The 12,853-nt window shown below is 39.6% G+C and overlaps 3 protein-coding genes across 5 annotated transcripts in view; 2 read left to right on the top strand and 1 right to left on the bottom strand.

Moving 5' to 3' along the window:
• ppp3ca (protein phosphatase 3, catalytic subunit, alpha isozyme) overlaps positions 1-3,279 on the top strand; it is a 64,014-nt gene extending 60,735 nt beyond the window's left edge. For both annotated transcript variants that reach the window (XM_016257865.1, XM_016257864.1), the window contains one exon: positions 1,437-3,279. In XM_016257865.1, the coding sequence (XP_016113351.1) occupies positions 1,437-1,615 (179 nt within the window). In that variant the 3' untranslated portion in view covers positions 1,616-3,279. The remainder of the gene's footprint in view (positions 1-1,436) is intronic.
• A 354-nt stretch (positions 3,280-3,633) lies between these two features.
• Positions 3,634-8,715, top strand: LOC107571540 (endothelial cell-specific chemotaxis regulator-like). 2 transcript variants are annotated; one of them, XM_016257862.1, is made up of 10 exons: positions 3,634-3,944; positions 4,552-4,671; positions 4,751-4,792; positions 6,888-6,983; positions 7,176-7,217; positions 7,467-7,583; positions 7,655-7,753; positions 7,870-7,903; positions 8,205-8,272; positions 8,397-8,715. In XM_016257862.1, exons 1-10 carry the CDS (start codon positions 3,884-3,886, stop codon positions 8,495-8,497), a joined length of 780 nt encoding a protein of 259 aa, XP_016113348.1. In that variant the 5' UTR covers positions 3,634-3,883; the 3' UTR covers positions 8,498-8,715. The 2 variants fall into 2 exon arrangements, with proteins under 2 accessions (XP_016113348.1, XP_016113347.1); XM_016257861.1 differs by having other exon boundaries at positions 8,202-8,272.
• A 1,167-nt stretch (positions 8,716-9,882) lies between these two features.
• On the bottom strand, positions 9,883-12,293 carry LOC107571542 (serine/threonine-protein kinase pim-3-like). Its single transcript, XM_016257863.1, has 4 exons — positions 12,002-12,293; positions 11,658-11,834; positions 11,418-11,506; positions 9,883-10,205 (listed from the first exon to the last, which is right to left on the bottom strand). Exons 1-4 carry the CDS (start codon positions 12,258-12,260, stop codon positions 10,194-10,196), a joined length of 537 nt encoding a protein of 178 aa, XP_016113349.1. The 5' UTR covers positions 12,261-12,293; the 3' UTR covers positions 9,883-10,193.
• Between the last annotated feature and the right edge of the window lie 560 nt (positions 12,294-12,853).

Here is a 12,853-nt window from a genome sequence, read left to right as displayed (position 1 = left end):
TTGCCGAGATAATCCATCCACCTCACATGTGTGGCATATCAAGATGCTGATTAGACAGCATGATTATTGCACAGGTGTGCCTTAGGCTGGCCACAATAAAAGGCCACTCTAAAATGTGCAGTTTTACTGTATTGGGGAGTCCGGTGGAGTCCGAAAACTAGTCAATGTCTGGTGTGACCACCATTTGCCTCACGCAGTGCAACACATCTCCTTCGAATAGAGTTGATCAGGTTGTTGATTGTGGCCTGTGGAATGTTGGTCCACTCCTCTTCAATGGCTGTGCGAAGTTGCTGGATATTGGCAGGAACTGGAACACGCTGTCGTATACGCCGATCCAGAGCATCCCAAACATGCTCAATGGGTTACATGTCCGGTGAGTATGCTGGCCATGCAAGAACTGGAATGTTTTCAGCTTCCAGGAATTGTGTACAGATCCTTGCAACGTGGGGCCGTGCATTATCATGCTGCAACATGAGGTGATGGTCGTAGATGAATGGCACAACAATGGGCCTCAGGATCTCGTCATGGTATCTCTGTGCATTCAAAATGCAAACTGTTGGCACGCCCTGCGTTCGTTGTCCATAACATACGCCTGCCCATAACATAACCCCACCGCCACCATGGGCCACTCAATCCACAACGTTGACATCAGCAAACCGCTCACCCACACAACGCCATACACGCTGTCTGCCATCTGCCCTGTACAGTGAAAACCAGGATTAATCCATGAAGAGAACACCTCTCCAAAGTGCCAGACACCATCGAATGTGAGCATTTGCCCACTCAAATCGGTTACAACGACGAACTGCATTCAGGTCGAGACCCCGATGAGGACGACGAGCATGCAGATGAGCTTCCCTGAGACAGTTTCTGACAGTTTGTGCAGAAATTCTTTGGTTATGCAAACCGATTGTTGCAGCAGCTGGTCTCAGACGATCTTGGAGGTGAAGATGCTGGATGTTCGACAGACACAACTTGCGACATCTGTGGCATTGTGCTGTGTGATAAAACTGCACATTTTAGAGTGGCCTTTTATTGTGGCCAGCCTAAGGCACACCTGTGCAATAATCATGCTGTCTAATCAGCATCTTGATATGCCACACCTGTGAGGTGGATGGATTTTCTCGGCAAAGGAGAAGTGCTCACTAACACAGATTTAGACAGATTTGTGAACAATATTTGAGAGAAATAGGCCTTTTGTGTACATAGAAAAAGTCTTAGATCTTTGAGTTCAGCTGATGAAAAATGGGGGCAAAAACAATAGTGTTGCGTTTATCATTTTGTTCAGTGTATATATTATATTATGCATTATAAGTTTAGATTCTAGTAAAGAGAAATTACAGGCCTCGTGGCGTTATTTACAAATGTAGTTACAGGAAGCTGATGAGAACCAAGAGTCTAGTTGTTCATTGTGGGCTTTTCCCGTCTCTCCGCAGCCATCCGCGGCTTCTCTCCACAGCACAAGATCAACAGCTTCGAAGAGGCTAAAGGTCTGGACCGCATCAACGAACGCATGCCACCCCGCAAGGATGGAGTCAACCACGTGGGCCACTCCATGGGCAAGATGAACATGTCCGAGACCAACGGCACTGATGACAACAGTAACATCCAGTGATGAAACGGCTGCCCACTCACCTGCACCTGAGTCCATGCCACCGCCACGACGCATGGCAGGACAAAGCCAAACCCGTGATTTAAGACCTCCTGCTTCTAACAAACACCCTATGATGACATCACCTACACATCCCTCCCTGCTCCAATGTCCAATTACTATCTTTAATGTTTCACTGAAAAGAGGCAGACTGTTTTCTTGCTGTCAGTTTGCCGCTTGCAATTTTCAAAAGCGGATACCTTGCCGACGGCAAGTGTCTGCCTTTTTTGGGAGTGTCGAATGGGAAGGAGGGGTGGGGGGTGATTTGCCTGTGAAGGGCTGAAAGTGTCTTTATCAGAGAGAGGGCGGTCTCCATTCCTTTCTGGCTCTGCCCACATGCCAAGTGGGCAGGGTTTAGGAACTCTCTCTTAAGCCTGATCCATCCAGTTCGTCGGTGCGGGTAACGAGCCCGTACCGGATCCATGCAAACTTTTTTCCTCTTTTGATTGCGAGTTTTTCTTCATGATCCCATCTCATAATGAAATGATCTCACTGTTGATGATATTTTGCTACTAGTATTAATAAATATACAAATTTGAAATGACAAAAAACGAAAAATGTTTGTAAGAAAGGACATTTAACGACGAATACTGTACATGTTATTACTTATGATGCAATCTTACCTGGGGGGTTTTATTTCTTGATTTGGTTTTTGGTAAGATACCATGAAGCAGTAGAGGAGAAGAGCGGTGATGCTTGTCCGCCGTAGACTCGATCAAAGCAACCGTTCGGACGGAGGTAAACCACAGATGGAGCTCAACTTTGGCGCCACCTTCCTGATTGTTTCTCACTTGCCTGTATCTCAAAAGAGAGAATGCACATAGTACATTTCGCAAGTAAAATAAATATATATAAATATATTTAAATATATGATTATTAACAACGGTCGAGGACAACGATTTTTAACAGCATCTATGGTACTGAACGCATCAGTGCATGCAATTAAGTTCCTTATTGATATGTGAAATTATAATTGTGATGTGTTTCAATATAGTAGACTTGAATTATTTCCCTTCAAATTATATTTGTAAAGGTCTAGTTTGTTTTTATATCTCTAAAAATAGATATGATTTTGTAATCTTTTATTTAATATAATAACATTTTATTATGGTTGATTTTATTTTTGTATAGTTTTGCTGTACAGGCACTGATGCTCTTTCCGAGGTGTTTTTTTTCGTCATCTTTCGTTCTTTCTTTCTGTTTGGTTCTCTCTGATCAGTTGGTGTACAGAAGTTGTTCAGTAGTGTGAATGAACATATTACTCAGTGAAAAGCAACATTCAGGCTGCCAAAGCATGATGATCGCATGGTTTATTCAAATGTAAACTAATTGGACACGAGGAAAATTCAGTGTCTCACTTTGAAGAGGAAAACTATATTATCATTATGATTCTTGATGATCTTATTATTCTTACAATTAAGCTTACAGTTCTTTAATTTCCACTGGTTTCTGATCCTTGTCTGGTCCAGACGTGGTTTATTTCAAAGAAGGAATTTTATGGATTTGTGACTATTTTTCTTGTAATTGTCTCTGGAACTAAGTTTTCGCATTTGACTTCCTAAATGAAAACACATATTGTAAGCATGCCCTATGGGACAAATCACTTTTTTTACTCTTGAATAAAATATGCATGAACTAATAATGTCTTTCCCCTTTCGATCCTGGACTGAAAATTTGCTTGTAAAATAATTTTTCTCTTTAAAGAACAGTAAACTGATTATTCAACAGCTGCTTAATTAATAATCAAGAATGAAAATGCTATTTTTAATGTAACATTAATGTGAAGAAATGCAAAGACCACAGTTTGTATAAGGTTTTTATTAGGAACTTCTAAGTTTCAAAGGCTCAATCAATGAGGGCTTTTTTCCATGAGGGCATCCCACCTGTTTCCTGCTATTCTTCCACAGGAAGCTCGGGGCCGCGGGCCCCTTCTCCCTCAAACCAGAGCTTGGCGCCCACTGACACACACCCAAACACACGCTTCTCAGCAGGGCGTTGTAATACTATGTGCACTCCCTCGTGTGTTACTATTATATCCAACAGGAAACAGATTTGGACATACTGGTTAATGCTTCAACCAAACTCACTCGCTCAAGAATATTTCCATAGTTGTTCGGCTTTGTTTTTCATATTTTACACATACATAAGTACTGTAAATATTTCCTGATATCTGGGATATATACGACCGGTCCTGTGTAGGTGGATGAGAGTAAAACCCATTTGGATTGAGACATGGAGCAGCTCTTTTTTCTTCTCATTCCCTTGTTTGCATCTTCATCCATAATCTCAGCAGGTAAGTCAATCAGAAGCCAATTTTATATATACAGTACATGGTAAAAAAACAAGGAAATTGGGAAAAGTGTAAAACAGTATGTGGGCAAAGGGGGGGGGTCAAAGTTTAAAATGTTTTCTGGCATAAACTGCAGTAGTCACTGACTATGTATGGTGGCCCCCAAAAGTCTGCCTTTAGTGCCCAAATACTTTTTGTGGCCATTTAATATATACAGTATATCTTTTCATGAAATGTATGTTCTCTATGCAATTTGCACAGGAAATGACCCAAACATACCAACTACAGTACCTCCAAACACAACTGCTATATCTATCATATTGTGTATAATTCTCATATCTAAACAAGAATTTCCCATATTTAGGATGATTTGAACAACTGATAACTGTCATTTTACCACTGTTAAGATGATATTAATAGGTAATTGTCCAACATGTTTTCTTAAATGTATCTGTAACAGTGTAACTTTATTTGTCATTAATTAGTCATGAACCAATAAATGTAATTCTTCCTTTAGCATATATAGTGTTTATTTATTTATATTTATTTAATATGTGAAGAGAAATCAACTTAATGTAAATGGATCTGTCTTTTTTTATTATTATTTTAGAAGTCCAAACTGAAAAAACTGTGACTTACACTTTGTCATCTCATTATGAGAATGGCATGACCAGTCACACCTCAAAAACTGTGAGCACAACCACAGCTCCTGTATCTTCTAGCCACACAGGTAAGGCACAACTATAACTTCAGTTGATGTAAATATACTGTGTAGTAAACATACAATAATGTAACCTCTGTTTGCTCAGGCAGTACTGATGGATCCAGCCTCTCTTCGCATACCACATCAGGTTGTAATTATTACTTCCCACTGGTAAAAGAATAGTTCACCCAAAAATAAAAAATTGCTGAAATGTACTCATCCTCACGCCATCCAAGATGTAGATGATTTTGTTTCTTCATTAGGCCAGATTTTTAAAAAATGAGGATTGCATCACTTGCTCACCAGTGGATCCTCTGCAGTGAATAGGTGCCGTCAGAATGAGAGTCCAAACAGCTGATAAAACCTCACAATAATCCACAAGTAATCCACATTAAGTGAAAAGCTATAAAAAAAAAATATTGATAATAAAATTTATCTGTGAGTCTTCATGAGTTCTTCATTGCTTTCTCCAGTGAACAAGTTATCTCATCTGAATCAGGGATATGCCCAATCTAGCACCATTTCCAAGTTAAAACAGTTCTTAACAATTATGTCGGTGGATCTTTATGTGAGAGGATAACACAGGAGGGTGCATTATTATGGATTACAGACTGGCATTTTAGCCAGAAGCAATGGTTTAAAGTTAAAGCTCCTTAATGATAGATTTGTTTCTTATAAACATGCAGCTTTTCACTAGACATTAATTGATGGACTGGAGTCGTGTGAATTATTGTGATGTTTTTATCAGCTGTTTGAACTCTCATTCTGACGGCACCCATTCACTTCAGAGGATCGATTGGCGAGAAAGTTATGTAATGCTAAATTTCTCCCAAGTCTGTTCCGAAAAAAAAAAAAAAAAAACGAATCTAAATCTTTTATGGTCTAAGGGTGTCACGTTATGCTAGTGATGTTACATATGACACTGAAGCTTCAGTGTCAAAACCTCAGATCTTACTTTACGAGTACCAATCTAGCACCATTTCCAAGTTAAAACAGTTCTTAACAATTATGTCGGTGGATCTTTATGTGAGAGGATAACACAGGAGGGTGCATTATTATGGATTACAGACTGGCATTTTAGCCAGAAGCAATGGTTTAAAGTTAAAGCTCCTTAATGATGGATTTGTTTCTTATAAACATGCAGCTTTTCACTAGACATTAATTGATGGACTGGAGTCGTGTGAATTATTGTGATGTTTTTATCAGCTGTTTGAACTCTCATTCTGACGGCACCCATTCACTTCAGAGGATCGATTGGCGAGAAAGTTATGTAATGCTAAATTTCTCCCAAGTCTGTTCCGATAAAAAAAAAAAAAAAACGAATCTAAATCTTTTATGGTCTAAGGGTGTCACGTTATGCTAGTGAAGCTTCAGTGTCAAAACCTCAGATCTTACTTTACGAGTAAGTTTTCATTCAGACTTATTCAATTACATTTTTAAATAACCAGCCATACAAGTCATATGAATAACAAAAACAATTTCAGAAAAAAATATATATTTGGCATATGCAATATGTGTACATTATTCTTCTATTACGTCATATTGATATTGGCATTTAATGTCACAGTTTAATGGGTAAATTATTTTATCAAAGAGAGAATTTTAACACACACACACACTATTTTCACAAGCTTTTGGCTGCTATATTTTTTATTTTTGACACTCGCAAAGCTTTTTAATATTTTCCCGAAACAGTCAGAGGAAAGCCTCAGTGCTTCATGAGGCTTAATTTGCCCATCACTACTACGTTACGCTGCTGTGGGAAGAACGTAGGAGACACAGAGTAGCAGTCATAGTCTTTAATGATGAAAACACGGGATAAGCCACAATAGGCGCTGGACAAACACACATAGAAACAAGCAGAGCTGGACAAACACAAACTGAACAGACTAGGACTTTTATACAGGGGATGATTGGGGAACACAGGTGACACCAATGGAACATAATCAAACTAAACGAGAACAGGAACATGACCAAATAAGGCAAAATAGGAACAGAAACACATGACAAAACAGGTCCAATCCTGACAAAGGGTGAGTACATTTTCATTTTTGGGTTAACTATTCCTTTAATTAAAATATTCATTATATACAGTGGGAGAATATATTGGGGGGAGACTTTGCAATTTCTTTACTTCGACTGTAAGTTGATGGTTTATCTTGCTTGTCTCTACTAAGTTAAATTCTGAAATGCGAAGGTGACACAATAAAAGTTATTTTGTGTTATAAAATTGTGTATTACAGGACAGTCCATCATCACCAGCTCCACGTTAACCACACTAAAATCCTACACTGACACAACTTTAAATTCCACCTCATCCCCAGCGGCCAAAATAACAGGTTTTAACTCCTTCTTCTGGCTTTCCCCTCCAAAACTCTTATTTGCTAAAATATGAACAGTAAGTATCATTATAAATGTAAATGGACAAGATATAATTCATTCAAGAATGTCCTGATTCATAGCTGAGTTTTGGGGATCAAAACCAGTGGAAGTGGATGACAGAAATGTAACCTGTACCTCTGTTTGCTCAGGCAGTACTGATGGATCCGGCCTCTCTTCACATAACACATCAGGTAATAATTATTAACTGCTAATAAATAATCCATAAATAATAATAATTCACCCAAAAATGAAAATTAGCTGAAATGTACACACCCTCAGGTCATCCAAGATGTAGATGAGTTTGTATATTTGTATATCTCAAATAGTATTTGAAGATCATTTTGAGCTGTATGTTGAAGAACTGGTCATGCTGTGCAGTACAGTCAAGCATTTATCATTTAAGACTACATTATTATGTCACGTGTTTGCTCCATGTGCAGTGGGTGTTTCTCTGCTTCCAAAGACTTCAGCAACCGCTAATTCAAACATCAGCATGTCAGAGGTGACTGCAACACCTTCACAGGCACCAGACAGCGGTCTCACTTTGCTCGCCTTTGGTAGGTTTTATACCGATATAATCTCATGAAACACATTACTTCTAGTGCTAAAATATTTTCTGCAATTACAGGTGTGATGAGTCTTATACTCATTTTAATTGTTGTCATGGTGGTCTTGGTGACCGCTATCAACCTCAGGGGACGGTGTAGAAATACTAAACAGCATGAGGGTGGGTTTCTCTCTAATTCTGTCATTTTCAAGATTACCTTTAAAAGCACACATGGCTATAAATGTGCAATATAATTGATCTGTCTTGTTTTGTGGGTTTTCTTTTTTTATTTATAGGTATTAAAAGCTGTGATTTTGTGGTGTCTGACAGGTGAGGACTAATAAATTAGTAAATTTACATGACTGTGAATGTGTGGTTATCGTCATTGTCTGTTTTAGGTATATACTATAATAAAATAATATAAGAAGAAGAAAAAAATGAAATATGAAAACTAAAAAAGCATGCAAGTACCAGTTAATGATATCAATATAGCCTACTGTAATAATGGGACATAAAAAATTACAAAAAAAATGTTTTAATGTATTTACTAAAATATAATATTATGTAATACATTTAAATAACAGATCTGTTGAAAGTTAACTTAAGATAAAAAACATTTTTGATCCAGCAGCATGACCAGCTACTGTGAGAAAGAGAGCATCACTCTTGTCTCTGTGAGGACAATAAACACAGAAAACAGTAAGTACATGCTTTCCTTAGTGTTTTGTGACTGATACAGAGAGAATAGCATCCCATTTTATGTTATTTTAACATATGAAACTGTAAATGTCCTTCTGTAAGACTTCACTTCTCTTCTGTGCAGATACAGATTCTCCCCAGATGTCTTCAGTTCGTAGCACTATAGTGGATAATGATGACCAAGAATTTACCAGAGACCTGCTGGGCATCAAAGATGGACTGTGATTTTACTCAGTTCGTAGTGCACGAGATTGGAGGCTGCATACTCTATTTATACTATTAAATGAATGTGAATTAATGTGCCTTTAGCTAATGGTCAGTGTACAGACCACACATCATGTTTATGACATGCATTGATGCACTCACTGCATTTAAAATATCTCATGCTCTCATATATTAAACATGACACATGCTTCATTGATAAATAAAATGTCACTTTTGTGTTCATAAAAAAGTGCATTAGTGTGTAATGTCATGTATTTGTAAAGTGAAATATGGAATGTAAGGTTTTGAGTCAAGTCCCATTTCACAAATTTGTTTTTTTTTTCTGTAGAGGCCACATTTGACGTGATATATTTGTGTCATTGTCCTGATGACCCTGTCAGACTTTTATTTTGAGGTAAAGACTGTACATTAGTGGTTTTCACTTTTTGGTCCTGGTCTACACACCTGATTCAGTTCATCAACTGATTTGGCAAGAGCTCCATGAACCAAGAGAGACATACAAAATGCACTTTGAGTCCACAACTGCAAACCACTGCTGTACATTATACCTTATAATTCTTGAAATAATTGGTATTTCCATCAGGCATTAGAAAAGCTTAGAAATGGCTGAGTGCAATTATACACAGCATATCTGACCTTCTGTACTGACCTGGCTTTACATACCTGAGGTTATTACTCAACACACTCTTGACTGGTAAAGTGAGAAATGTAAACCAGATTAATGTCCAGATCATCATAATGTTTTCCTGATCAAACAAAACATGTTTATTTTCACAAACATTGTGCTTTAATGTGGCATAATGGTGTACTATATTTATGGAGGAATCACACCAGTGACAGGAAACACTGGGGCTGTAAGAGGATCTTCTGTTCTGATGCAGTCAAGACAGAAACCACTAGGGCCAGAGCAGCTTTAGCAGGAACCTCTGGGACCAGGGAGGTTGAGAGAGGAGCTCTGGGACTGGAGCAGCTTTCGCTCTGGCTGAGGTTATGACAAGAAAGATTGAGGCTGTTTGGCTGGAGGTTAATCTCATTAATCTCAACACCATCATGGGAAGAACCTTCATGGCACACATGACGGTAAGCTTTCCAACTTCAGCTGTTATGAGACAGAGCTCTGAAACCATTGCAGGTTTTGTGGTTGCAGCAGCAGAAACCTTCAAGCCTGGACAAGAAGCTGTGGGACCAGGGCAGCTCTGAAAGGGTACCATGTCAAGTAACCTCTGCGGTGCCTTTGATTTGGTTCTCTCTGACCTCTGCAGGTTCTGGAACAGCAGTGTCAGGAACCTTTATTGAGGTCTTCAGAGTTATTTCTGAAGCAGCCCTGACAGGATCATTGGGCCCAAGGTGGCTGAGAAACTGAGCTCTGTCACCATGTGAGTGGCAGGAACCTCTATGGCAGCAGTGCCAGGAATTTGTGGGACAGGTTTGATGGGGAGCTCTGGGAAGCTCTAGGTGACTCCATTTTTAGAAATATGTTTGGATGGTGAAGTACTTAACTAACTAAAATTAAATTAACTATTTACAATTCACATCCCTAGGCGAGTAGTTCCACAAGATCCTAAAACTGCTGCCTCAAGCCAAGGCGCCAGACGCTACCAAGGCCTGCCAGCCCCGCAAGACACTAAGACTGGAGGGATGGAGGGGTCACCCGTGTCAGCCCACCAGACACAAAGCTGACCCTGTCCTCCATGACTTACAGGGGGACCTGAAACACAATTACGAATTATACAATTACAACTTGTACAAATTAGACAAACCGATTTCATAAGATATAAAAATACAGCTTTTTGTCTATGCAATGTATGAGTATTGACTATATGCAGTGGTGTAGTGGAGGGGATACGCAGGTATATGGCGTATACCCACTTCAAATATTCCCTAAAAACACCCAGTAAAGACAGTGATGCACTCAGGACCGTGGCGCTGGCTTCCTTTGAAATAAGTTTGATGATTGCGCCTGCACCCTCGCCCGCTCCGTCAGTCAGAGAGGATGCCGACTGCCGACAGTGACAGAGATGCTGCTTCTTCATGTCAGGGGATGCGCGCAGAGTGGTAAAATAATAGTTAATTATTGATTACTAATTTGAATCAGTACATTACAATGAAAACAATAGCTTAAAAACCGGTAAACTTCTGTAAACTTTTCGGTCCAAGGATCCAGTAAACAAAAGCGTTCAAACAGTAAATTCAAAACGGCTCTAATACAGAGAAAACCCAACCGATTTCATCAGAGATTGTGGAGAGTCGAGTCCAGATGTCAGTAAATTATAATTTTCAGCGTGTATTTGGTTTAAAAGCACGAGTGTTATACTGGATGGTGACTGAATGTGTTTTAGATTATGCGCTGGTCTAGTTATTCTGAATGGATCGTAGAGTAGCATGTACAGCATATGAGACAGCAGGTTTAGTGGTCTTTTGGCGTCTCCTTGTGGTCTTATTTGATATCGCAGCTTGACTGGTGCTTATTTATATTAAAAAGGTGGTGGGGATGGGGGGATAAATTCTGGATAAATTGATAGTCACAACATAATTCTCATACGAACAGACAACTAAACAAAATAGCGTGTAATGTACTAGAGGTTCTGACAAAATCTGCACCTCTTCTGTGGCAAATTTTAATTTCATAATGATTCTTACTCCGTGAAGTCAAGCAGCAGAAGTTAAGCGACAATATACAAATACTACTGGCCCATTTTGGGGTGAACTAAATATACAAGACTAATTTTACACGTCACTGTATATAACACATGTCATGGGGCATAAATTAAGAGTATACCCACTTCTCCAGGCACCATATGAGTTACTGCAGGTATTGAACGTTAGCTGATGTCCATATTAAAATAATCAAACTATACCATCAAAAACTAAACAAACACTATATCTTTAAAATAATTTTAGCTTGTCTTTGAAACAGTACTTTAAACCGGTCATGGAAGAGCATCTCCTCTAAATGAAGCCTCTTCCCCGGGTCGCTCTTCAGACATCCTCGGATAAAACGGCAGCTCTCTATGCAGAAAATAGAGAGATATCTGACTGTTACCTTTAACTTTACACTTTCTAAGCTGTTAAATGAGAAATAGTCCTGGATTATCCATAATTTATTGTCTTTTATAAAGCCGTTTTGTCTAATTCTAAATTGTTGAAATGAAGATCTCACCATGGGAGAAGCCTGGCTGGGACCAGATATCAGTGTCCATCAGACTGATATCGCTGCTCTCGGGGAAAAGGCTGGTGATCATGTGGAACAGGAGCACTCCCAGTGACCACACGGTTGCCTGTTTCCCATTGTACTCGCCCCTCTCAAAATATTCTGGAGGGCAGTACCTCGCTGTCCCTGGAGGAAAGAGTTTGTCACATGTCTAAATGTGTTCTTTACCACTGCATGTTTTCTCTGATTGCATTTAATATTAGTCAATAAAAATGGCTTTTCTTCTGAGAATGTTGTTGGTTCATTCACTAGAGTTCAAGTCCCAAACTACATGTTTGAAAAATAATACATACCACTGTAGGTTTTGTACAATGTGCTTTTCAGGAGGTCCCCACAGCCGAAATCAATCAGCTTCACCTCCAGGGTCTCTATGTTGACCAGGAGGTTTGGCATCTTGATATCACGATGGAGGACCCCCCAGGAACAGCACACGGCAGCAGGGTCGATAACCTGCTGCATGAAATGATGGGCCATCCCCTCACTGAAGAGGCCGTCATAATGCAGCCAAAAATCGTGCATTTCCCTCCAGGATGAGGGCTGCTCTAGGACCATGATGTACTGGTCAAGATGGTCCTGCCAGTCCAGTAACTCTGCTTTTGTCGGAGGAGCAAGAGAGGGAGCTTGTAAACATGGTCATTGACAATAATGTAATCCGCCTGCGAGAGATTCAAAGGAGAGTGATTGAGGATAATCATCATTTTCGAGGGTTAAATGCCATCAGCCTCTCCACAACGTCTGGATGAAACAGGTGTACAGCGTCGCTTTCAAACGAAACTCTGACAGAGTGAAAGATTAACGAGTGGAATATGTTCAGGTATGAGTTTTGATATCATATGAAGTATTGTGTACCATCACAGTATAGCAGTTTATGCTGCCATTTGTGCCCTCTTGAACTGTGCTTCAGGGCAGTGATTTACTCTACTGTGTTTCATGTGTTTTGCAGAGAATCTTTGAGATTGAAGGCCGGCCTGTTCCCCATGAAATTATCTTTGTGGATGAGGCTGGTTTCAACCTGACCAAAAGTAGAAGGGTGAGAAACATAATTGGCTATCGGGTAAATCTCCCTGGTCAGCGCGGAGGGAATGTCGCTATGTGTGCAGCCATCAGCCAACGAGGGGTACTCCACCGTCATGCCATTCTAGGAC

This window comes from Sinocyclocheilus grahami, unplaced genomic scaffold (genome assembly GCF_001515645.1).
Source record: "Sinocyclocheilus grahami isolate Dianchi unplaced genomic scaffold, SAMN03320097.WGS_v1.1 scaffold1610.1, whole genome shotgun sequence".
Lineage (NCBI taxonomy): Eukaryota > Metazoa > Chordata > Actinopteri > Cypriniformes > Cyprinidae > Sinocyclocheilus > Sinocyclocheilus grahami.
This window is presented reverse-complemented; position numbering and strand designations above follow the sequence as displayed.

Excerpts from the sequence above, each read along its gene's own strand:
- LOC107571540 (XM_016257861.1), top strand. The coding sequence starts at position 3,884 with ATGGAGCAGCTCTTTTTTCTTCTCATTCCCTTGTTTGCATCTTCATCC. Across the intron at positions 4,672-4,750 it reads TGTATCTTCTAGCCACACAG|GCAGTACTGATGGATCCAGC; the intron begins GTAAGGCACAAC and ends CTGTTTGCTCAG. Across the intron at positions 7,754-7,869 it reads AAATACTAAACAGCATGAGG|GTATTAAAAGCTGTGATTTT; the intron begins GTGGGTTTCTCT and ends TTTTATTTATAG.
- LOC107571542 (XM_016257863.1), bottom strand. The coding sequence starts at position 12,260 with ATGGTCCTAGAGCAGCCCTCATCCTGGAGGGAAATGCACGATTTTTGG. Across the intron at positions 11,835-12,001 it reads ATTGTACAAAACCTACAGTG|GGACAGCGAGGTACTGCCCT; the intron begins GTATGTATTATT and ends TCTTTCCTCCAG. Across the intron at positions 11,507-11,657 it reads CCAGCCAGGCTTCTCCCATG|AGAGCTGCCGTTTTATCCGA; the intron begins GTGAGATCTTCA and ends TTTTCTGCATAG.